Consider the following 23,646-nt stretch of genomic DNA (forward strand, 5'->3'; position numbering starts at 1 on the left):
TGTTGGTAGGTACAATCAAAACAAAGATCTGTTTATTATTGTTGTGTTATGAATACCACAGAAAATATTATGTACTCTCAAGATCACATTTAATAGAATAATATTGCTTAAATATATAGCTATTGGACTTTGCATTTCTGAAAAGTCCCAGCTGAGAGGAAGAAAGCAAAATACTGAAAATATTGGGGGTGAAAATGGCTTCAGGACAGTTTGTTAGGAAAATTAAGGAAATGGTAACATAATACTTATACAGCTCAGTGAGTATAATTTTATGGATGAGAAACTGCGTTCAACTAATTGATGACGTATTTGACAAAGTAACTAGAATGTTAGATAACAAGGAAACCAATGGATGTAGCAAATTTGTTATACAAAATTTGGTCCGTGAAGTGCCCCATAAAAGATTACCGCATTAGATAAGCACCTGTGGACTTGAACGTAATAGGTTAAGTCCAGGGGGTCAGATATGGGGCTTGATGTGTGGGCCAGATATATTGTCAGTGCAGAGGGGCTAGGAGCAAGGCCACGTGTGCATCCATAGTCAAGGTCTGGAATAGTACTAGGTCTTCTGTCAAAGCTGGGACAATGGGAGTGTTCAGCACTGGGAACCTAACCAGGTGAGCAGCTATGAACAGGGTAGAATAGGGGGCCAGGTGTAAGGCTGGACTCATGGTCAGGAATGAGAGAAGGTATGCAACTGGAGTCAGGGTCAGGAGTAGTACCAGGTGTGCAGTGAGACCCAGGTTGGTCAACATGGGCCAAGTGTTTGATTATAATCTGATTTTCATACATGAATATAATAAGATCATTCATGTGCTGCACGTGTTGATCAGAGCCTGGCCCTACTGTGGAATGTAATTAGGAACGTAATTTAGCCTAACCTTATTCATAGCTAATCCAATTTAAAGCATAAATATTGCATTCAAGTGTAAGTTAAAAGACAGTATGCCCCAGATTGCACAATTTCAAACTGAAAAATGCAAAATTTTGTCCCCCCCCCCTTCAGTCGTTATACTCCCTCTGGCTTGGTCTCTCGCAATTTCTCACTCCCAACTCTCACCCAATGTTGGCAGCCCTGCATTATACTTCTACCTCACCATAACTTGTGCATATGACTGTAAACTCGACTTGATCAAATACCTGTAGATGCAGGAAATCTGAAGTAAAATGAGAAAATGGTCACAACACATCAGGCAGGACAGCACTGGCAGAAAGCAAAAGAGAATTGACCTCTCAGGCCTAAGGTCCTTTGGCTGCACTGGGAAAAGTAAAAAAAGAGAGAAAACTAACATGCTAAAAGGAGAAAACTAACCTCCTTTCTCTCTCTCAATGTTCTTTTCACAGACACTGAGTATTTATAGCAGTTTCTGTTTTTTTCCTCTCTCTCTCAGGAGTGAAGTTAGGAAACACTCCTAATCTGCAAGGATGGTGGAAATGTCTCAGATTTTCCGCGTCCATCATGAGTCATTAATTTTAAGTCTAAGATTGATCAACCCTAACTATAAAGGAAAATGGGAAAAGGAAGGTGTTAGGTGACAGATTAATTATGAACAATGGGGTACATGGCTCACTGCCGTTCCTGTGCACCCACATGATTGCATTTGATGTAACAGGTACCATATGTTAACAATTAAAAAAAATACACCATAAGTTAAAGACAGCATTATAAAGTATGTGTTGTGTACAGTGCCTGCCTCTTACAACCCACAGTTCTCAATACATTGCTGGCATCCACGGAGATGCTCATGGGTGGTTTTACAAGGTGTAGGTAGATACTAGACTAAGTGGGACCCGTTGGGTCCCAGCATCACACGGGAGGGCTGGTAATCAACGCAATATTCCACCTCTCCACCAATTCTAATACTGCTCGCCAGTGGAGGGGGCTGTCTGTTGCGCTATCATGGGTGTTGCGGTCTGAAGGTACTGGTTTCCAGAGGGCTAGTATAGACATTGTGGGTCGTATGAATACTTGGGCTGGCATCCAACTGTTGCAACGATTTTAAAAGCCAAGTCAAGGCAAACAATTGGGCTGCAGCCACCCGACAACCAAAATTCATTTTGTGAACACAAACTTGTCAAAAAGTAGAGGCAAACAATTGGGCTGCAAACACCCGACAACCAAAATTCATTTTGTGAACACAAACTTGTTAAAAAGTGCTGCAGCCACTTTACAGCCGCATCGAGGGGACTCACCGTGGAGTAGACGTGCGTTCAGTGTTATTCACAGCTCAGAGAGCCGTGACCTTCTCGCTTCCTAGTCTGGCAGAGACTGAGAGAGGCACGACACTTCCTGGTTTTATAGTCCCTCCCCGTGCCGCCAGTGGGGGCAGCAGAGAGAATGGGGAATTTTGTAAAAACATTAATATCACTCTAATTTTTCATCGACGGAACAAATCCTCCGCACTCATACGGCGGAGGGGGGCTCTGAGCGAGGTGGCCAAAAATGATGGCCGTAGGTGACGGCGTTCTCTCGGAAATCGCAGCACAGTCGGCCAAAAGCGGTCAAGATCAGAGATTTAGTAATATAGAAGATAGATAATGAGCACTTAGCTGAGATGGGAGGTGACGATTCGGCACCCAGAATTATACCTGAAAATTGGGCCTCGCAAGGTTCCCTGCAAACCCGGGGTTGCCATGGTCGAGACTCTTTTTCAGACTTCTTATTTCCCTATAGACATTAGACAATAGGTGCAGGAGTAGGCCATTCGGCCCTTCGAGCCAGCACCGCCATTCACTGTGATCATGACTGATCATCCACAATCTGTATCCCGTTCCTGCCTTCTCCCCATATCCCTTCACTTCTTTATCTTTAAGAACTATATTCAACTCTCTGTGTGAAAAAGTTTTTGCTCATCTCCATTCTAAATGGCTTACCCCTTATTCTTAATCTGTGGCCCCTGGTTCTGGACTCTCCCAACATCGGGAACATGTTTCCTGCCTCTAGAGTGTCCAAACCCTTAATAATCTTATATGTTTCAATAAGATTCCCTCTCATCCTTCTAAACTCCAGAGTATACAAGCCCAGCCACTCCATTCTATCAACATATGACAGTCCCACCATCCCAGGAATTAACCTTGTGAACCTACACTGCACTCCCTCAATAGCAAGAATGTCCTTCCTCAAATTTGGAGCCCAAAACTGCACACAATACTCCAGGTGTGGTCTCACTAGGGCCCTGTCCAACTGCAGAAGGACCTCTTTCCTCCTATACTCAACTCCTCTTGTTATGAAGGCAAACATGCCATTCGCTTTCTTCACTGCGTGCTGTACCTGTATGCTTACTTTCAGTGACTGATGAACAAGGACCCCCAGATCTCACTGTACTACATTTCCTTACCATTGTCTGCTTTGATCTGTCGTTTTCACACCTTACCCTTCCATACATAATTTCCCTTTCCCCTGACTCTCAGTCTGGAGAAGGGTCTCGACTCAAAATATCACCAACTCTCTCTCTCCAGAGATGCCGCCTGTCCCGCTGAATTACTCCAGCATTTTGTGCCTATCTTTGGCACATTTGGATAGTAGTAACAGGATTGGTCCGAGTCAGCATGGGTTTATGAAGGGGAAATCATGCTTGACTAATCTTTTGGAATTTTTTGAGGATGTAACTAAGAAAATGGACAAGGGAGAGCCAGTGGATGTAGTGTACCTGGCCTTTCAGAGAAAATTAGGGCACATGGTACTTGGGGTAGAGTGCTGACATGGATAGAAAATTGGTTGGCAGACAGGAAACAAAGAATAGGGATTAATGGGTCCCTTTCAGAATGGCAGGCAGTGACTAGTGGTGTACCGCAAGGCTCGGAGCTGGGTCAGCAGCTATTTACAATATACATCAATGATTTGGATGAAGGGATTCAAAGCAACATTAGCAAATTTGCAGATGACACAAAGCTGGGTGGCAGTGTGAACTGTGAGGAGGATGCTATGAGAATGCAGGGTGACTTGGACAGGTTGGGGGAAGTGGGCAGATGCATGGCAGATGAAGTTTAATGTGGATAAATGTGAGGTTATCCACTTTGGTATCAAAAACAGGAAGGCAGATTACTATCTAAATGGCGTCAAGTTAGGAAAAGGTGACGTACAATGGGATCTGGGGGGTCCTTGTTCATCAGTCTATGAAAGTAAGCATGCAGGTACAGCAGGCAGTGAAGAAAGCCTTTATAACAAGAGTATACTAGCAAAGAGGCCCTTCTGCAGTTGTACAGGGCCTTAGTGAGACCACACCTGGAGTATTGTGTACAATTTTGATCCCCTAATTTGAGGAAGGACATTCTTGCTATTGAGGGAGTGCAGCGTAGTTTACAAGGTTAATTCCCGGGATAGCAGAACTGTCTTTTGCTGAAAGAATGGGGCAGCTGGGTTTGTATATTCTGGAGTTTAGAAGGATGAGAGGGTACAAGCAAAGAGTAGGAGTAAACGGGTCCTTTTCACAATGGCAGGCAGTGACTAGTGGGGTACCCCAAGGCTCAGTACTGGGACCCCAGCTATTTACAATATATATTAATGATCTGGATGAGGGAATTGAAGGCAATATCTCCAAGTTTGCGGATGACACTAAGCTGGGGGGCAGTGTTAGCTGTGAGGAGGATGCTAGGAGACTGCAGGGTGACTTGGATAGGCTGGGTGAGTGGGCAAATGTTTGGCAGATGCAGTATAATGTGGATAAATGTGAGGTTATCCATTTTGGTGGCAAAAACAGGAAAGCAGACTATTATCTAAATGGTGGCCGATTGGGAAAGGGGGAGATGCAGCGAGACCTGGGTGTCATGGTACACCAGTCATTGAAGGTAGGCATGCAGGTGCAGCAGGCAGTAAAGAAAGCGAATGGTATGTTAGCTTTCATTGCAAAAGGATTTGAGTATAGGAGCAGAGAGGTTCTACTGCAGGTTACACAGAAAAGCTGGAGAAACTCAGCGGGTGCAGCAGCATCTATGGAGCGAAGGAAATAGGCAACGTTTCGGGCCGAAACCCTTCTTCAGACTGATCGGGGGTGGGGGTAGGTGGGGACAAGAAAGGGAAAAGGAGGAGTAGCCAGAAGGCTGGAGGGTGGGAGGAGACAGCAGGGGAGCTGAGGAAGGGGAGGAGACAGCAAGGACTAACAAAATTGGGAGAATTCGATGTTCATGCCCCGGGGGTGCAGACTCCCCAAACGGAATATGAGGTGCTGTTCCTCCAATTTCCGGTGCTGCTCGCTGTGGCCATGGAGGAGACCCAGGACAGAGAGGTCGGAGGCGGAGTGGGAGGGGGAGTTGAAGTGCTGAGCCACCGGGAGGTCAGCTTGGTTATTGCGGACCGAGCGGAGGTGTTCGGCGAAACGATCGCCCAACCTCCGCTTGGTCTCACCGATATAGATCTGCTGACATCTAGAGCAGCGGACGCAATAGATGAGGTTGGAAGAGATGCAGGTAAACCTCTGTCGCACCTGGAATGATTGCTTGGGTCCTTGAACGGAGTCGAGGGGGGAGGTAAAGGGACAAGTGTTGCATCTCTTGCGGTTGCAAGGGAAAGTGCCCGGGGAGGGGGTGGACCGAGAAGGAAGGGAAGAATTGACAAGGGAGTTATGGAGGGAGCGGTCTTTGTGGAAGGCAGATATGGGGGGAGATGGGAAGATGTGGCGAGTGGTGGGGTCACGTTGGAGGTGGCGAAACTGGGACGGAGGATTATTTTTTGTATGTGACGGCTGGTGGGGTGAAAGGTGAGGACTAGGGGGACTCGGCCCTTGTTGCGAGTGCGGGGATGGGGAGAGAGAGCAGTGTTGCGGGGTATGGAGGAGACCCTGGTGCGAGCCTCATTTATGGTGGAGGAGGGGAACCCCCGTTCCCTGAATAGTGAGGACATTTCAGATGTCCTGGTGTGGAACGCCTCATCCGTGGAGCAGATGCGGCGTAGACGGAGGAATTGGGAGTAGGGGATGGAGTCCTTACAGGAAGCAGGGTGGGAAGAAGTGTAGTCCAGATAGCCATGGGAGTCAGTGGGTTTATAGTGTATGTCGGTTAGAAGTCTATCACCTGCAATGGAGATAGTGAGGTCAAGGAATGGTAGGGAAGTGTCGGAAATGGTCCAGGTGTATTTCAGTGCTGGAAGGAAATTAGTGGTGAAGTGGATGAAGTCAGTCAGTTGTGTGCGGGTGCAGGACTTTCTACTGCAGTTGTACAGGCCCTTCTACTGCAGTTGTACAGGGTCTTGGTGAGACCACACCTGGAGTATTGCGTACAGTTTTGTCTCCAAATCTGAGGAAGGACATTATTGCCATAGAGGGAGTGCAGAGACGGTTCACCAGACTGATTCCTGGGATGTCAGGACTGTCTTATGAAGAAAGACTGGATAGACTTGGTTTTATACTCTCTAGAATTTAGAAGATTGAGAGGGGATCTTATAGAAACTTACAAAATTCTTAAGGGGTTGGACAGGCTAGATGCAGGAAGATTGTTCCCGATGTTAGGGAAGTCCAGGACAAGGGGTCACAGCTTAAGGATAAAGGGGAAATCCTTTAAAACCGAGATGAGAAGAACTTTTTCACGCAGAGAGTGGTGAATCTCTGGAACTCTCTGCCACAGAGGGTAGTTGAGGCCACTTCATTGGCTATATTTAAGAGGGAGTTAGATGTGGCCCTTGTGGCTAAGGGGATCAGGGGGTATGGAGAGAGACAGGTACGGGATACTGAGTTGGATGATCAGCCATGATCATATTGAATGGCGGTGCAGGCTCGAAGGGCCGAATGGCCTACTCCTGCACCTAATTTCTATGTTTCTATGTTTCTATCGTATTGAAACATATCATATTATTAAGGGTTTGGACACGCTAGAGGCAGGAAACATGTTCCCGATGTTGGGGGAGTCCAGAACCAGGGGCCACAGTTTAAGAATAAGGAGTAAGCCATTTAGAACCGAGACGAGGAAACACTTTTTCTCACAGAGAGTTGTGAGTCTGTGGAATTCTCTGCCTCAGAGGGCGGCGGAGGACGGTTCTCTGGATACTTTCAAGAGAGAGCTAGACAGGGCTCTTACAGATAGCGGAGTCAGGGGATATGGGGAGAAGGCAGGAACGGGGTACTGATTGGGAATGATCAGCCATGATCACATTGAATGGCGGTGCTGGCTCGAAGGACTGAATGGCCTACTCCTGCACCTATTGTCTAAACTAGCAACTGCAGTTCCTTCCTACACCCTCTCTCCACAGATGCAGCCTGTCCCGCTGACTTACTCTTGCACTTTGTGTCTATCTTGGGTGTAAACCAGCATCTGCAGTTGCTTCCTACACCCTCTCTCCACAGATGCAGCCTGTCCCGCTGAGTTACTCTTGCACTTTGTGTCTATCCTGGGTGTAAACCAGCATCTGCAGTTGCTTCCTACACCCTCTCTCCACAGATGCAGCCTGTCCCACTGAGCTCCTCCTGCATTCTGTGTCTATCCCCGGTCTCCTATTGTCTGTCCTTCAGCGCTGACGTGTGCCTGTGGGAGCCGGGCGGCCGCGCAGGCGCAGTGCGCCGTGAGAGTGGTGCCGGTGGCTCTTTGACGTGGCACTTCCCCAGCTGCTGGATAGAACGTTGCACCGGAGCGCGAGTCCCGGCCACAGGGCAGCAGCAGCAGCAGCAGCCAACTCACCCACTCACTCACCGGGCACCCCCAACACACACACAGATAGACAGACAGACAGACAGCAGCACACGGCACTCACCGATCGCAAGGTAAACTACAACCGTGCTTTTTAAACAATGTTACATGTTGATTGTTTAACCGTCTATTTTAAGTGTTGCTTATTTGCTGAGATATTTTTAACCCCCCTTCAGACACCGGCAGTTGCTATGATACCGAACACTTTCAGTCGATATGATATGAGGAGTAAAGACATCCGTAAATTTCAAACGCGTAGGTAGTTTGACGTGGCATTTCATTCACTGACAGCCCTGTTAACTATTCTGAGGTGTCAGTTCAGGAGGATGGCTGTCGTTGGCATTTCATATCTCAGCATTTACACCAATACTCGTTTTAGGGACTTTATAACATTTTCATTGAATTCATGTGTTTTTTTTTCTCAATGGAAGTTTGTGCCTGAGACGTGAGGCCTTGCATCAGCTGCAACCAATAATGTGCAGTTGTGGCAAATATATATGTACATGGGCGTTTGAATCAGCTCCAATATTGAAACAAAGTTAAGCATTAAAAATTCTGATCAATAGGAGTTACATGTTTTGAAAACATACTTTTGAAATTCATTTTTATCATATGTAATTTGTCAATTGAAACTATCTTTAAGAATTTAATTGGATTAATGATAATATTTGTATAGCTTATTCTTTCCATCCATTTTTCCTGATGTTTGCCACAAATGTTGATTCCATGAAATTTCTGGTTGAATATTGTTAAATTCACCAAATTCATTTGTTTATAATTCTTTTTTTCATGAACTGGATGTTGATGGCAAGGCTCACATTGATTACTCATCCCTAATTGGCCTTGGCAAGGAGGTGGCGAGTCACCTTTGAGCCTATGGTGATTGGCTTCAGTTGTACTAGGGTTGTTGGTCCACACACAAGTATTGTTAATGTCGAGGATAATCACTCTTGCCTCAGTTCTGGAATCAGCTCTTTGGATCATGCTGGGCTTGCCACCTTCTACCATCACCACCTTACCTAATTGCTGTGAGGACTGTATCCACCACTTAGATAGGGTAGACAGTCAGAACCTTATTCCCAGGGTGTTCAAGACTTGAGGGCATAGCTTTAATGCGAAAGGGGCAGAATTGAAAGGAAATGTGCAGAGAACGCTTTTTGTACAGGGAGTGATTGGTGCCTGGAATGGGTTGGCAGTGAAGGCAGATACGATAGTGGCATTTACAAATCTTTCAGTTAGGCAGACACAAGAAAATGCAGATGATGGAATCTTGTGGAAAACATAAGTCGTGGAGGAACTTAATGGCCTGTCCCACTGTACGAGCTAATTCAAGAGTTCTCCCGAGTTTCCCCTGATTCGAACTCGGAGAATTACGGTAATAGCCGCTCGTAGGTACTCGGGGCTCTTGTGGACATTTTTCAACATTGTTGAAAAGTCTTCACGAGTTTATCGCGTTTCCCGAGTACCTGCCGTTTGCGTTACGAGCCGCTAAGAGACGTCCCAAGCTCCGACGTACCCGCTATGAACATTCTACGTGCTTACCACGAGTTTGATTTTTTTTTTAACTCGGGAGAGCTCTTGAATTACCTCGTACAGTGGGACAGGCCCTTTAGCAGGGAACGTCTGTGGAGGGAGGAGAATACGCCGCTATCCATTTCCACCATTGATATTGTCTAATCCCGTTGAAGTCCTTCTGTACTTTGTGTTTCGTTTTAGATGGAGGGGTAAGATCATGGAGGTATATAGACTGCAAATGCTGGAGTCTTGAGTAAAATGCAAAGTGCAAAAGGAACTCGGCGGGTCTGGCAGCATGCGGGGAGGGAATGGACAAATGATGTTTTGGGCCAATACCCTTCTATTATGGATTTGAATATGGATCACGTGCAAGCAGAGGAAATTAGTTAAACTTGGCATGATGTTTGGAATGGACATTGACATGCTGACGGGTCTGTCACTGCGCTGTGTTATTCTATATTCTAGCATATAATATTATTGTCTAATTATTTCAATTCGTTTAAATTTACCTGGCAATGTTTGCCCACATTCCTACATTCCATATATTATTTCTGTGTTATTAGGCAGACCCCTGGAACAAGGGTGACTTGCTTCCACTCTGGTTTTGTGGGTTCCAAAGTGACTGCTGAGACTAAAGTGCGAATAGTAAACTCTTCCACGGATGGGAGAAGAGGTCCCTGATGGGATGGGTGGGCTCTTTGTAAGTTGCTTCCACCACTTACATTGGATTTCTGTGCTGTCCCAAATGCCACCCCAAACGTGCTTTCAGCGTCTGATTGGACGTTTCTATTTTATTCAATAAAAACTTGGAAATCATCCTCGGATCTTTACAAAGGCAGTATTTACACTTCCAAAGAACCTGTATCTCATAGTAGAACAGTTAGCCTCTGGTAATTTGAGATTGAATTATACTGACAACAATCTCCAAAACAGTAAACCCTTATTACACAGTAGAGTTTTAATTGTAGAAATCTATCAATAACTGTTGGTGAACTATTCTCAGTAAGGTGGCTTTAGGCAATAATAAGCAATGGTCTAAGGGAAAGTCTTTGATTTGATCTGAAATATTAACTGTTTCTTCAAAAACGCTGCCAGAACCCACTGAGAATTTCCAGTATTTTTAGTTTTCATTTTCAGTTGATTATTTTCAGTGTTTTTCGTTTTTCTTTCGATAAACAATGATTGATTCAAATCCAGATTACAAAGAACACAGGAACAGGGTCTTCAACTTACCATGTATGTGCTGAACATGCTGCCAATATAATCTCATCTGCCTACACGTGATCCATATCCCTTCATTCCCTACATATCCATGTGCCTGTCTAAAAACCTCTTAAATTCCAGTGTCGTATCTGCCTCCACCACTACTCCTGGCAGCACATTCCAGCCATCTGCCACCCTCAGTGTAAAATACTTGCCATGCACATCTCCTTGATTAAACCAATGGCATATGCATGACTTTGCACAACTTCATCATTTAACAATATTAGATGCAGGGAACATCACACACTTCAACATCCTCTCCAAATAATTTCTGTTGCCATTGAACCTCTCTACCTCATGTTTGCTCAAGCGTTGAACTACTGGTTAGTTTTGTATGTCGCAGAACAGAATGGACCTTATTGGGACCTTATCAATTCATTCATGAATAGGTGAGAAAGAGGTTAAGTACATTTTCCCTTGAGTTGGTTCTGTTATCAGCCAAGCATTAGATAGTGTCAGATGTCTGTGTCATTTGGGAGTTTGCCAGTACTCAGTGATGATGTTAACAACCCACTGTAGATGCCGAACGTGGGAGTCCCACACCCAGAATTCATTCTGCACCTTTGTAGCATACAGGAGTACTCATTTATCAGCTTCGGGAGGAGAGAAAGTGGTAATGAACAAGAGAATAACTACTCCAGGTTGGACCAGATGCCTTCAGACTTAATGAGTTAATGGTGAGGATTACTAGGGTTACTTTTTCCCGAATTATACATCACTTTACTATCACCCGTGGTGGATCTTTGCTGATATGCTTGCGGATGGTGATGGATGAGGATGTGATATTAGCTGAAAGAATTTGGTGACATTTGCTTTGCTAAAGTGCTGCAGAAATAAAACCTGTGTTTAGTGAATACAATTGTGTTTTAGTTTAGAGATAAAGCATGGAAACAGACCCTTCAGTCTACCAAGTCAATACCGACCATCGATCACCCGTCACACTAGTTCTATGTTATCTCATTTTTGCATCCACTCCCAGCTCACTATTGGGGCAATTTACAGAGAACAATTAATCGACAAGCCCACACGTCTTTGGGTTGGAGGAAATCAAAGCACCCGGAGGAAACCCACACAGTCACGGTGAAAATGTGCAAACTCTACACAAACAGAACTCAAGGTCTGGATTGAACCCTTGTTTTGGCGCTGTGAGGCAGTGGCTTGAGGTCATAAGGAATAGGAGTAGAATTAAGCCATTTGGCCCATCAAGTGTACTCCGCCATTCAATCATGGCTGATTTATCTCTCCCTCCTAACCCCATTCTCCTACCTTCTCCCCATAACCTCTAACACCTGTACTAATCAAGAATGTATCTATCTCTGCCTTAAAAGTACCGCCCAATCCCACTCTCCTAGTCACTGAATCATCTGCGTCCGGTGAATGAGCAGTGTAATGTTAACCTAATATTAATATTAGTGTTACACCACTGCCTGACTCACCTGTGAAATAGTTCTGTAAGATGCAGTTTATACAGATGTTAGTGAATATAGGTTCAGTGAGTTACCAAGGCATGGATGTATCTTTTTCATGTATGGATCCACCGTCTAGATTGATGTCAGGTGCTCATCCCTATTTAATTCCTATACATTTTTTACGAGTTTGGAATATCTAAGTGACTTGCCAGATTTATTCATGCCAGATTTATTCATGTGTGTATATATTTATATCATGGTATATGGACACACTTATCTGTTTTGTAGTAAATGCCTATTATGTTCTGTGTGCTGAAGCAAAGCAAGAATTTCATTGTCCTATACAGGGACACATGACAATAAACTCACTTGAACTTGACCATTTTTAAGGGCAGTTACTGGATAACAGCATTGGTGAAGATTTGACATCACTAGGATGAGCAAATACAATTCTCAAGTTAAGTGTGTTTTATTGTTATATATCCCAAAAAAGAACTGTGAAGTTCTTACCTGCAGCAGCAGCATACCAGGTTTTGGATAATATAATAAACAAACAAAACAAGTTAAATAAACAACAAAAAAAAAGCAATAAAGTGCAAAATCAAAACATAGCTCAAAGGCCTAGGCAGAGTCTAGCTAGAGTTCGGAGTTTAGTTGGTGTTCGTCGTGTTCAATAGTTTGTTAGTTGGAAAGGAGCTGTTCCTGAGCCTGGATGGTACAGTTGTTCCTTCATTCTTTCCTTAAAGGAGATTTTACACTAATTAGGTGGTCAACTATCCTAATAACTTTTTATTGCATTTATTTAAGTAACTGATTTTTAATTTGCCAGTTATCACGACAGGATGTCAACTTGTCTCCAGATCTTATGTCTGCTGTTGTATTTCTTATCCTAACAACATAAGTATTTTGCCATCATAGCTTGTATTTTATTTCCTAATGTTTGTGATATTTGCTTTGGTAAAGAGCTGCATAAGTAAAGCAATTATTCCTGTCGGCTGTTTGTTTCCTCTTCCAATCATTGAAAGTAGAACATGGAATTTAATCCACAGGAATGTAAGGTGTTGCATTTTGGGAAGTCTTACATGGGCAGGACCGACAGTGAATGGTTGTGCTCTGGGCAGTCTTGTAGAGCAGAGGGATCTAGGAGTGCAGGTGAATGGTTCCCTGAAGGTGGAGTCGCAGGTAAATAGGGTGGTCAAAAAGGCTTTTTGCACTTTGGCCATCATCGGTCAGAGTATTGAGAATAGAAGTTGGGAGATCAGGTTGGTGAGGACGCATTTAGAATATTGTGTTCAGTTCTGGGCACCTTGTTATAGGAAAGATGTTGTCAAGCTGGAAAGGGTACAGAGAAGATTTACAAGGATGTTGCCAGGACTAGAGGGTCTGATCTGTAGGGAGAGTTTGAGTAGGCGGGGAGAGGGGGATAGGGGGGGGGGGGAGGGGGGGGGGGGGTGGGGGGGGGGGGGAGAGGGCGTCATTTTTTTCCTTTGTGTAAGAAGGAACTGCAGATGCTGGTTTAAACCGAAGATAGACACTAAAGGCTGGAGTAACTCAGCGGGACAGGCAGCATCTCTGGAGAGAAGGAATGGATGACATTTCGGGTCGAGACCCTCTTCAGACATTCTGACGATCTTTCTGAAGTAGGGTCTCGACCCGAAATGTTACCCATACCTTTCGACCCGAAACGTCACCCATACCTTCTCTCCAGAGATGTTGCCTGTCCCGCTGAGTTACTCCAGCTTTTTGTATCTATCTGTCTATTCATTCTTACCTGTCTGTTTATAATCAGAACATCTTCAGCTATGACTTTTCTTTCCACCCACATGTACAAATATGCAGATTCCAAAGGATATTTAGGTTTAGATGTAGATTTACATGTGTCACGTGTGCTGAGATACAGTGAACAACTGTTTTTCATGCTATCCAATCAGATCAGATAATGCTATTCATAAATACAATGTAATCAAATTCAAGCACAATAGATAGATCAAAGGCGAAGATTCAGAGCTCACAATATCGTTTATCGCTCGCGTTTCCCTTTCCCCTGACAAGTCTCAAGAAGGGTATCAACTTGAAACGCCACCCATTCCTTCACTCAGGAGATGCTGCCTGTCCCGCTGAGTTACTCCAGTATTTTGTGTCTATCTCCGGTTTAAACCAGCATCCTCAGTTTCTTCCAACACACTCATGGAATGGAATGGAATACTTTATTGTCACATGTGATTAGGCACAGTGAAAGTCTTTGCTGTATACCCAATGTATACAATTAGCAGCCACCCACGGCACTGACAAATTTACAAAGCACGCCGGCTCCTCCTTTTGTTTCCACCCCCCCACAGCGGTTTCCCCCACGGCGAGTCCTCATTGTCCATTGTTCTGGCCCCCACCCTCCTCACGGCAGTCCCCCCACGCTGGGTCCTCCATTGTTCTTCCCCTCCCCCTTCACGGTGGTCCTCCACGCTCTCGTCGCCCACGGGTCGACCTGCGAGGCATTGCCGCCGGGATGGCATCACCACCGCCGAGGCCCCACCGTCGCGAAGTTTCACCACCACCGAATCCCCACCGTCGCGAGGCTTCTCCGCTGCCGCCGCTTCACCACCACTGAGGCCTCACCGCTGTCGACGCCCCATCTCACGCCTCCATGGCGCCGACCCGGGCCCAAGCCGCGGGCTCTGTTGGCCGCTCCGCCGACCCGGACTCCGACACGCGAGGCCTGGCTCCTGTGTCCGACCCGTGAGGCCCTGGCCTGGCCCCGACCTGGGCTTCTATGCGGCGATCCGGAAGGCATCGATACCACGGTACCTTGATAAAGGCCTCCGGCCGTGTTCCCAGTCGGCTCACAATTTTGATATCAGCATTGTAGCACAACAGTTCCATAGACAAAGCCCAATGTCCACAATGGAGGAGATGTGAATCAGATAGTACCCGGTTTACGGAAGGACTGTTCAGAAGCCTAATAACAGAAAGGAAAAAGGTGTTCCTGAGTCTGATGGTGAGTGCTTTCAAACATCTGCCAGGTGGGAGCAGGGAGAAGTAGAAATAACCGGATTGAGATAAGTCTTTGATTATATTGGTTCCTTTTCTGAGGCAGCGTGAAGTGTAGACAGAGTTGATGGTGGGAAGTCTGGTCTGTATGGTGGCTGGGCAACATCTACTACTCTCTGTAGTTTCCTGTGATTTGGGGCAAATCTGTTCCCAAACCAATGTGTGGTGCAACCCAGTGGTATGAATGTTGTATTCTCTAATTTTAGGTAACCTCCCCTCCTTTCTCCACTAAAGGTCGGTTAACCAGTTCTTCACAACAATGTATTCCTCTTGGGATCACACCATCTCTAGCCAACAATCGCCTATCAGGAACCTCCTAATTTGAGATAATCTGTTCCTGGCCCTGATTTATCCAGTTGTTTTGTTTGCTTCCCTCCACAATAATATGGCTGAAGAAGGGTCCCAAGCCAAAATTTAACCTATCCATTTTCTCTAGAGGTGGTGACTGACCTGCTGAGTTACTTAAGCATAATGTGTCTATCCAACAGTCTGATGCAATCCAACAGTATGTTTTCTATTGTGCATCGGTAGAACGTTGTAAGAGTCATTGGAGACATGCTGAATTTCCTTAGTCTCCTGAGGATTTAGAGGGACGGTGTGCCTCCTTGGCTGTCACCTAAATATGGTTGGTCCACGATAGATCATCAATAATAATAATGCCTCGCAACTTGAACCCCTCAACCATTTCCACTTCATCACAATAGATGCTGTTTGGGACATGTACTCCACCACGCTTCCTGAAGTCGATAACTAGCTCCTTCGTCTTGCTGACATTGAGGGAGAGGTTATTGCCCTGACACCATGTTACTAAATTTCTCATCTCCTTCTTGGACGACATCTCGTCATTGTTTATGATCTGTCCACCACAGTGCTGTCGTCTGCAAACTTGTAGATGGCATTGGAGCCAAATTTGGCAGTACAGTCATGAATGTACAGGGAGTATAGTCGGGGATATAATGTATCATTAAAGGGCACTGGGGTTGAGAATTACTGTGGAGGAGGTGTTGTCACTGCTTGTGGTCTGTGGATCAGAAAGTTGAGGATCCAGTAGCTGAAGTTGTGCTGATTCCGATATTCTCTCGATCTTAACAACCTTAAATTCCTCATTCATACGACCCTTCATATCATTCTTTTCCACCCACATATTGTTTTTGCATTATATTATTGGATTCTTCAATATCCAGGCTTGGGTGAATTGCAAGGTTCTCCAGTTGACTTTGGGAAGCCTGGAGATGTGACCAATTCCATAGCACTATCACCATATTTTATAATGGTTCCATTCGTAAGGTTCCAAGATTCAAGATTCAACAAATTGATTTGTCTATACGTTGACTTGAGGAAATCCATTCAGAACTAAAAGCCATGTCAATCCAAGCTTGTTCTCCTGTTGAGCTAACCCTACTAAGAGTTTCAAACCACCTATAACCTATTCCTGTATAGGTGCTTTGCCTGCAACTGTTGTAGATTACTTGTGACTATTTTGACATAACATTGTTGCAGTTTAATTCTTATCTCTACCCTATTTCAAAATCACTGAATCTTGCAGTTTGTTTCTTTCATGTGTTATTCACGTTTCTGTAATTTTCTATTTAACATTGAGCTAACTTGACTAATGCTAGCATTAAAAGTTTCTTCCCCCCCCCCACATTAGTTTAACAAAAACTACATAAAAACACAGACAGAAAATCTAAAACGATCTATCTCCAGAGTCTAACATTTGTACTCCTATATTGTAGATACTGCTTCGAGCAGTTATATCTTTACCCACAAAATCACTGAATCTTGCAGTTTGGTTCTTTATGTCCGTTCCTGTTCTGCTTTATCTTAGTCTTCTCATTAGTTTTAACTTAGTTCAACAAGTTTACTCTATATTAATTGTGCTTCATTGCATGTACTCACACTGTTCTTTCACATTGTATGATAACTTTCTCATCATTCTCTAAGCTTATGCCAAAACTTTTATCCGGTCATGGTACACCATCCCATTATGTTCAAGTTCCATCTCAGGTTGAACCAAGCAAATTGGATTTTCAGTTGTCTATTAACTAGTAAGCTGAACTTCCACATATTTTCTTTCACAAGAGTATAGATCCATAGTTTTATGTCTAAAGTATAAGCCACCTACCTCTTGCTTCCATTCTTTCTGTTAGAATGCACATTAATGCCTTTTTCCTTTCAGGTTGGGCTATTCCATTGCTCTTCCAGCTGCCCTTCAAATGTCTACCATTTGTAAACCAGATCCCTGTTCTCAATATCTCAATTATCACATCTCAATAGTCATCTGTTTTTTGCTGGGATACTTTAGCTTTCAGTCTCCCATAATTCCTTAGCCCTGTAGTCACCCAGCTAACAGCTGTTCTAGGTATTTAGTCACAGCAAACTTTACATCTAGTCTGACTGGCCCCAATTTCTTGATTTCTAAGCTTTGCCTTACCTCCTCTCATACTGTACTTTAAGTAATTATTTAAGCACCTTGGCTTGGAAGAGTTAATTTGTTCAATTCCAAACAAAATGCACTGTGCAATTGAAATGGTTGCACAGCAGTATGGAGTTTGTACTTTCTCCCCGTGACTGCGTTTTATTTTTCCGGGATCTTTGGTTTCCTCCCACACTCCAAAGATGTACAGGTTTGTAGGTTAATTGGCTTGGTATAATTGTAAATTTTCCGTAGTGTGAGTATACAGGAATTGCTGGTCGGCACGGATTCGGTGGGCCAATGGGCCTGTTTCCACACTGTACCTCTAAACTTAGCTAAGCTAAACTAAATGCTTAATGCAGGAGGGAAAACTCTGAGACTGTTTCTGAGTACCTTAGTGCCATCAAGAAACTTGATTCCTCGCATTTTAGTGGTAATTTTGTTTGCTCCTGCATCAATATTTTGCACTATAACTCCCCCAAAAGGATATTAACAGTCACATATTGACATATACAATATTTTTATTAACTTTTTTAATGGAACTGGTATGAAAGTGATCATTCTTATTGATGCAAAGGAACAAATGGGTGTGACAAAGCCTTATGTGTAAACCATGCAAAAAAATGTCCACCACGCTTCCTGAAGTCGATAACTAGCTCCTTCGTCTTGCTGGCATTGAGGGAGAGGTTATTGCCCTGACACCACGTTACTAAATTTCTTATCTCTGTGGAAGCCCTGCCCAATATAATTGGTTTGGACACTTCCTGTTGTGATTCATTCTATGTGTAGGAAATAACTGCAGATGCTGGTTTAAATCGAAGGTAGACACAAAATGCTGGAGTAACTCAGCGGGTCTGGCAGCATCTCTGGAGAGAAGGAATGGGTGATGTTTTGGGTTGAGAAGGGTCTGAGGAAGGGTCTCGGCCCAAAACACCACCCATTCCTTCTCTCCAGAGATGCTGCCTGACCCGCTGAGTTACTCCAGCATTTTGTGTCTTCCCGTGATTCATTCTAATTCAGGTTTAATTTCCTGGCATGTTCTCCCATCTCACGATCTCATTATTTAATCATCTTTTAATCACTTAATGTGCACCACTGTTTAATCACTTAATGACACAAATTGGATCAAAAGCTTGAAATTTACAGCATTCAGTAGTAACTCACCATAAAATAAACAGTATTTGCTGAAAGTAGTGAACTAATTGTAAATAATAGTGACCCCACAAATTTTGTTGTCATATGTCCCGAAATGGAGCATTGAAATTCTTACTTGCAGTAGCACAACGGAAATGTAAACATAGTACTCTGTAAACATCATGTTAAACAACAGAAATGGTTCAGCATGTGTGGAAGTTGCAGTGTTTAATAGCATGATGGTTGTGGGGAAGAAGCTGCTCTTGAACTTGGATGTTACAGTTTTCAGGCTCCTGTATCTTCTACCCGATGGCAGGGGTGAAATGAAGGTGTGGGGTCTCTGATGTTACTGGTTAGTTGACCATTGTCTAAGCTTTCTGTCACATATTTCTGCCATATCATGATATCTATTTTTCACCAAAAGATACTTTTCTATCTTAAAGATATAATAGGTAGGTGTGTAATTTTGTTATAGATGCTAACCTTAAGTATTTTTAAGTTCTGGATTCCAGTTTTAGAAGCTAGCAATATATTTGGTATTCATTTTACTTTCTAGTAAACTCATAACATTAGTTTACTTTGGCAAATTTGGTTGTGACCAGGATTGACCTCAAAGGATTGATCTCTTGCCTATGATTTGCATTGACCTAGACAGAAATGATCATGAGGGAAGTGTGCACAAGATGTGGTCGATATTCTAGCATTAATAACTAAAATGTTAACTCAGCAGCCATAATAATACTGCTTGGCACAGACATACCTGAAAGCAAGTGTGAATTATGTTATTAATAGTTTGACTAATGCCAAATTCTGCATCAGCGTTAGCAGGCTGGCAGGAAATCAACAAACCCAAAAAAGTACATCGGAAGTCAACTCGTAGATGCAGTCACATTGACGGCCTCTGTATTTACAGTAAATAAGTCTTCTGTAGCTTGTAAACTAGCTCATCAATCACGTGCCAATATTGTACCTTCAACTCACAAAGAAACAATAAAGAAAATGGAAAATGGTTTTGCTGTTTGTAAGATGAATGAAGAAAAATACGAAGGACCAACTAAGGAAAGAGGCATAAATTAAGCAGAAGAATGCAGAGGATGAGGATATAAGTAGACAGATGAGTCTGAAAAATTAAATTAAATTATCAAAGACCATAAACAGATAGTAAAGTGTGTTACAGGCATATCAAAAACTGGGGTGGGAAGAAGGCCATGAACAGATAGACATCATAATAATACAGATGCCAACAGGGAAATGGCAGAGATATTACATCTTTATTTTGCATTGGTACCAACCTGCCATTTATAACAAGTAGATGAGATAGTCAATGATGAGAAGAGACATGTGCTAAGTTAATTTAAAATAGGAAAAGGGGATATATTAAATAAACTAATCAAATTCATAGAGGATAAAAGCTCCGGGCCAGATGGCTTACATCCACAGATTTTCTCAGCTGAGATTTGCAACATGACAATATATCTTTAATAATTAATTTAAAAAATGGGTAACGCCAGGCATCTGTGCTTGATGGTGTCATATTTAAAGGGAAGATTCTCAAACTGATATCTGGGATGGTAGGCTCATCGCATAACAAGACATTAATTAGACTCGGGGTATACCCTGCAGAATTTAGAATGAGAGATGATTTGTTTGAAATATTTACATTTCATAAGGGCCTTGACAGAGTAGATGCGGAGATGATTCCCTGAACTGGGGGTCTAATATCAGGGTCAACATCTCAGAATTTTTGATTCCTTTACAAAAGGAGGCAGTAGGGGCTTAATCACTTCAGGAAAAGGATAGATAGATTATTAGATCTTGGGAGAATCAAAACGTCTGAAGCAAGTGCAGGGAAGTGGCACTGAGGTAATGAGAAATGATCTAATTAAAAGGTAAAGCAAACAACCAGGTACCAAATGACCTGTTCACATTGCTATTTCTTACATGTTATAAGGGGAATACCTCCTGTTCATGGAACCACGGACCTGTCAGATTAATGAAGATGGTCAAAAATATAAGGAAAATTTGTCAAGGAGAAACAGGATATCTGGAGACGAAAAAGTGTAAAAGTTAATGATAGAATGGATCTTGATAGGGAAGCTTGCTTGGCCAACAGAGCGAGTGACATCAGAAACACAAAAGGTCTAGATTTCCAAAGGGCCAGCAAGCTATTTCCCAATTGATGAACGAGTAAGTTCAGTGAATGGGGAGCCAGGCGAAAAGATCCCGACGAGCCAGGGGTGGGAGATGGTCCCGGCGAGCCTCGGCCACATCCCGACAGCAGGCCCGGCTCACCCACCGCAGACCTGGAAGAGGGAAGCCACAGAGCCCTGGCACCTGTCTGCCCCCGAAGAGCAGAAAACGGAGAGGTGGGTGGCGGGAGTAGCCGACAGTGGCAGACTTTGGATAAAGGGCCGGCAAGAAGAACCAGGGGTCTTACCTTCCACGCCCTCAAAGTCGGCCGTGATAGGCACCCTCGGGGCACATAGGTTGAAGATGGCCAGGCAAGGAGAGGGGTGACAGTTTGCAGGACGACTGGATGGAGGTGAAGGTTGCAACGGGCCTTTATGGCCAGCTGCAGATAGGACTTTGAAAATGACGATAAAAAACCTGGCGACTCTTGCTTCTTGACTCCGTGGGCTGTTTCTATATTCTGTACCTAACCGGGTATGGCAATAATCTATATGCAAAATAAAAGAATTTCACTGTGATTATTCACCTTGGTACACGTGACAATAAAGAACCATTGAACAGTTAAACCACGGGGTGGATTGTTCGCTGGCTTCAAGAGAAATTAGAATAAAATGTAGCTCTTCACAGTGGAAGTGGGTGGGTCATGGTATTCCACAAGTATAGGCTCTGGGTTCACTGCCATTCACAAATTAAACTACTGATTAATGTACAACTAAATTACTTAGATGTGAATGTGAGTGATGAGAATGTGGAATTTGCTATCGCACGAGTGATTGAAGTTAACAGTGAAGATACATTTAGGAGGAGGCCTAACCAACATCGAAAGAGGAAGGGAAAAGTGACACTGATCGATTTAGAATAGGAAAGGTAGGACTGCACTCAAATGGAGCATAGATTCCATTGTAAACAGATAAGGCTTAATTATATCTAATATAATCCTATATTAGAGGCACGTGCAGAGTTAAACACATGACACTTTTACTATTACACTAAAATGTAGCAATTTGTGCATAATTTAACCCCTCTATGTTAACATGTAGAGAGTAGTTAGAGAGCCATCGAGCTGTAGAGCACGGAACGAGGCCCTTAGAAACGTAGAAAATAGGTGCAGGAGTAGGCCATTCGGCCCTTCGAGCCTGCACCGCCATTCAATAGGATCATGGCTGATCATCCATCTCAGTATCCTGTACCTGCCTTCTCTCCATACCCTCTGATCCCGTTAGCCACAAGGGCCACATTTAACTCCCTCTTAAATATAGCCAATGAACTGGCCTCAACTACCTTCTGTGGCAGAGAATTCCACAGATTCACCACTCTCTGTGTAAAAAATTATTTTCTCATCTCGGTCCTAAAAGATTTCCCCCTTATCCTTAAACTGTGACCCCTTGTTCTGGACTCCCCAACATTTGCAAAATAGTAGAAAATTATTACACCTGACCTCAAGAAGAAGCATCCATCAGATATCCATGGAATTGTTTCAATTGGTACCTGGTCTTCTGTTGATTGTTTCTGCAAACAATGTTATCCTGCTTCCCAGGCTTCTGGTTGTTTCTCATTCACATCTATGGTAAGTCCTGTGCACAGTCAATATTGTGAAGTATTCTGCCACAATTTTGTTCAACTATCTCTCATATATATTGCAAAGCTTCCCTTGATGAGTTGAAATATCTGAAGTATTATCCTGGCTCTTCAAGCTTGCATTTGAATACATGACAATTCACAATTTTTTTTGCAGGATATAAGAGTGCTTGCATCATTGTCAGAATATATTTACATGGTACAGCATTGGCATAATGATTTCAGATGGCAGAACCTTGCCTGTCTTGTAACGTGAAAGTACCCAGTCTGAAGAATGGTCTCGACCCAAAACATCACCCATTCTTTCTCTCCAGAGATGCTGTCTCACTGAGTTCCTCCAGCATTGTGTATCTATCTATGAAAGTAACCTTGTGCTTCTTCCATTCTCGTCCTCCCAATAGATTTTTCAAGGATCCAGGGAATGAGAATATTTTGAACAAAAATGAGTCAACATGGATATGTTGCCACACCACCTTATTCTCAAGGTCAGCCAGGAATGGGAGGATATCCGGCTGGGTTTGGTTCAACAACTTCACAGCCACATTACGGCCACTACGGTGGAACAGGTCAGCCCACTGCAGAAATGGGAGCAATAGATCTAAGAAATTCTCAAATGTTATCCTCTGTGCTCTTTTTCCTGCCGTCACTCTGCTCACCCTGACAACCGTTGACATTCACAGTGCCCTCCATAATGTTTGGGACAAAGACCCATCATTTATTTATTTGCCTCTGTACTGCACAATTTGAGATTTGTAATAGAAAAAAAATCATATGTGGTTAAAGTGCACATTGTCAGATTTTAATAAAGGCAATTTTTATGCATTTTGGTTTCACCATGTAGAAATTACAGCTGTGTTTATAGTCCCCCCATTGCAGGGCTCCATAATGTTTGGGCCACATGGCTTCACAGGTGTTTGTAATTTGGAACATCATTGAGAAGAAAGAGAGCACTGGTGAGCTTAAAGGGACTGACAGGCCAAGGAAGATCTCCACAGCTGATGACAGAAGGACTCTCTAAAATAAAGAAAAATTCACAAACACCTGTCCGACAGATCAGAAACATTCTTTAGGAGTCTGGTATGGGTTTCTCAATGACCACTGCCTGCAGAAAACTTCATGAACAGAAATACCGAGGCTACACTGCAAGATGCAAACCACTAGTTAGCCGCAAAAATAGGATAGCCAGGTTACAGTTTGCCAAGAAGTACTGAAAAGAGCAACCACAGTTCTGAAACAAAAGTCTTGTGGCCAGATGAGACGAAGATTAACATATCAGAGTGATAGCAAGAGCAAAGTATGGAGGAGTGAAGGAACTGCCCAAGATCCAAAGCATACCACCTCACCTGTGAAACACGGTGGTGGGTGTGTTATGACCTGGGCATGTATGGCTGCTGAAGGTACTGGCTCACTTCTCTTCAATGATGATACAACTGCTGATGGTAGTAGCATAATGAATTCTGAAGTGTATGGACACATCCTATT

The 23,646-nt window shown here is 43.6% G+C and overlaps 1 protein-coding gene across 2 annotated transcripts in view; it reads left to right on the plus strand.

Moving 5' to 3' along the window:
• The first annotated feature begins 7,385 nt into the window (after window positions 1–7,385).
• Window positions 7,386–23,646, plus strand: part of LOC129700275 (protein transport protein Sec24D-like) — a 147,380-nt gene continuing 131,119 nt past the window's right edge. The window contains exons 1-2 of one of the 2 annotated variants that reach the window (XM_055640624.1): window positions 7,386–7,688; window positions 22,566–22,730. In XM_055640624.1, coding sequence (XP_055496599.1) covers window positions 22,607–22,730 — 124 coding nt within the window. In that variant the 5' untranslated portion in view covers window positions 7,386–7,688; window positions 22,566–22,606. The remainder of the gene's footprint in view (window positions 7,689–22,565; window positions 22,731–23,646) is intronic. The other variant, XM_055640629.1, reaches the window with a different exon arrangement.

This window comes from Leucoraja erinacea, chromosome 1 (assembly GCF_028641065.1).
Source record: "Leucoraja erinacea ecotype New England chromosome 1, Leri_hhj_1, whole genome shotgun sequence".
In the NCBI taxonomy this organism is placed as follows: Eukaryota; Metazoa; Chordata; class Chondrichthyes; order Rajiformes; family Rajidae; genus Leucoraja; species Leucoraja erinaceus.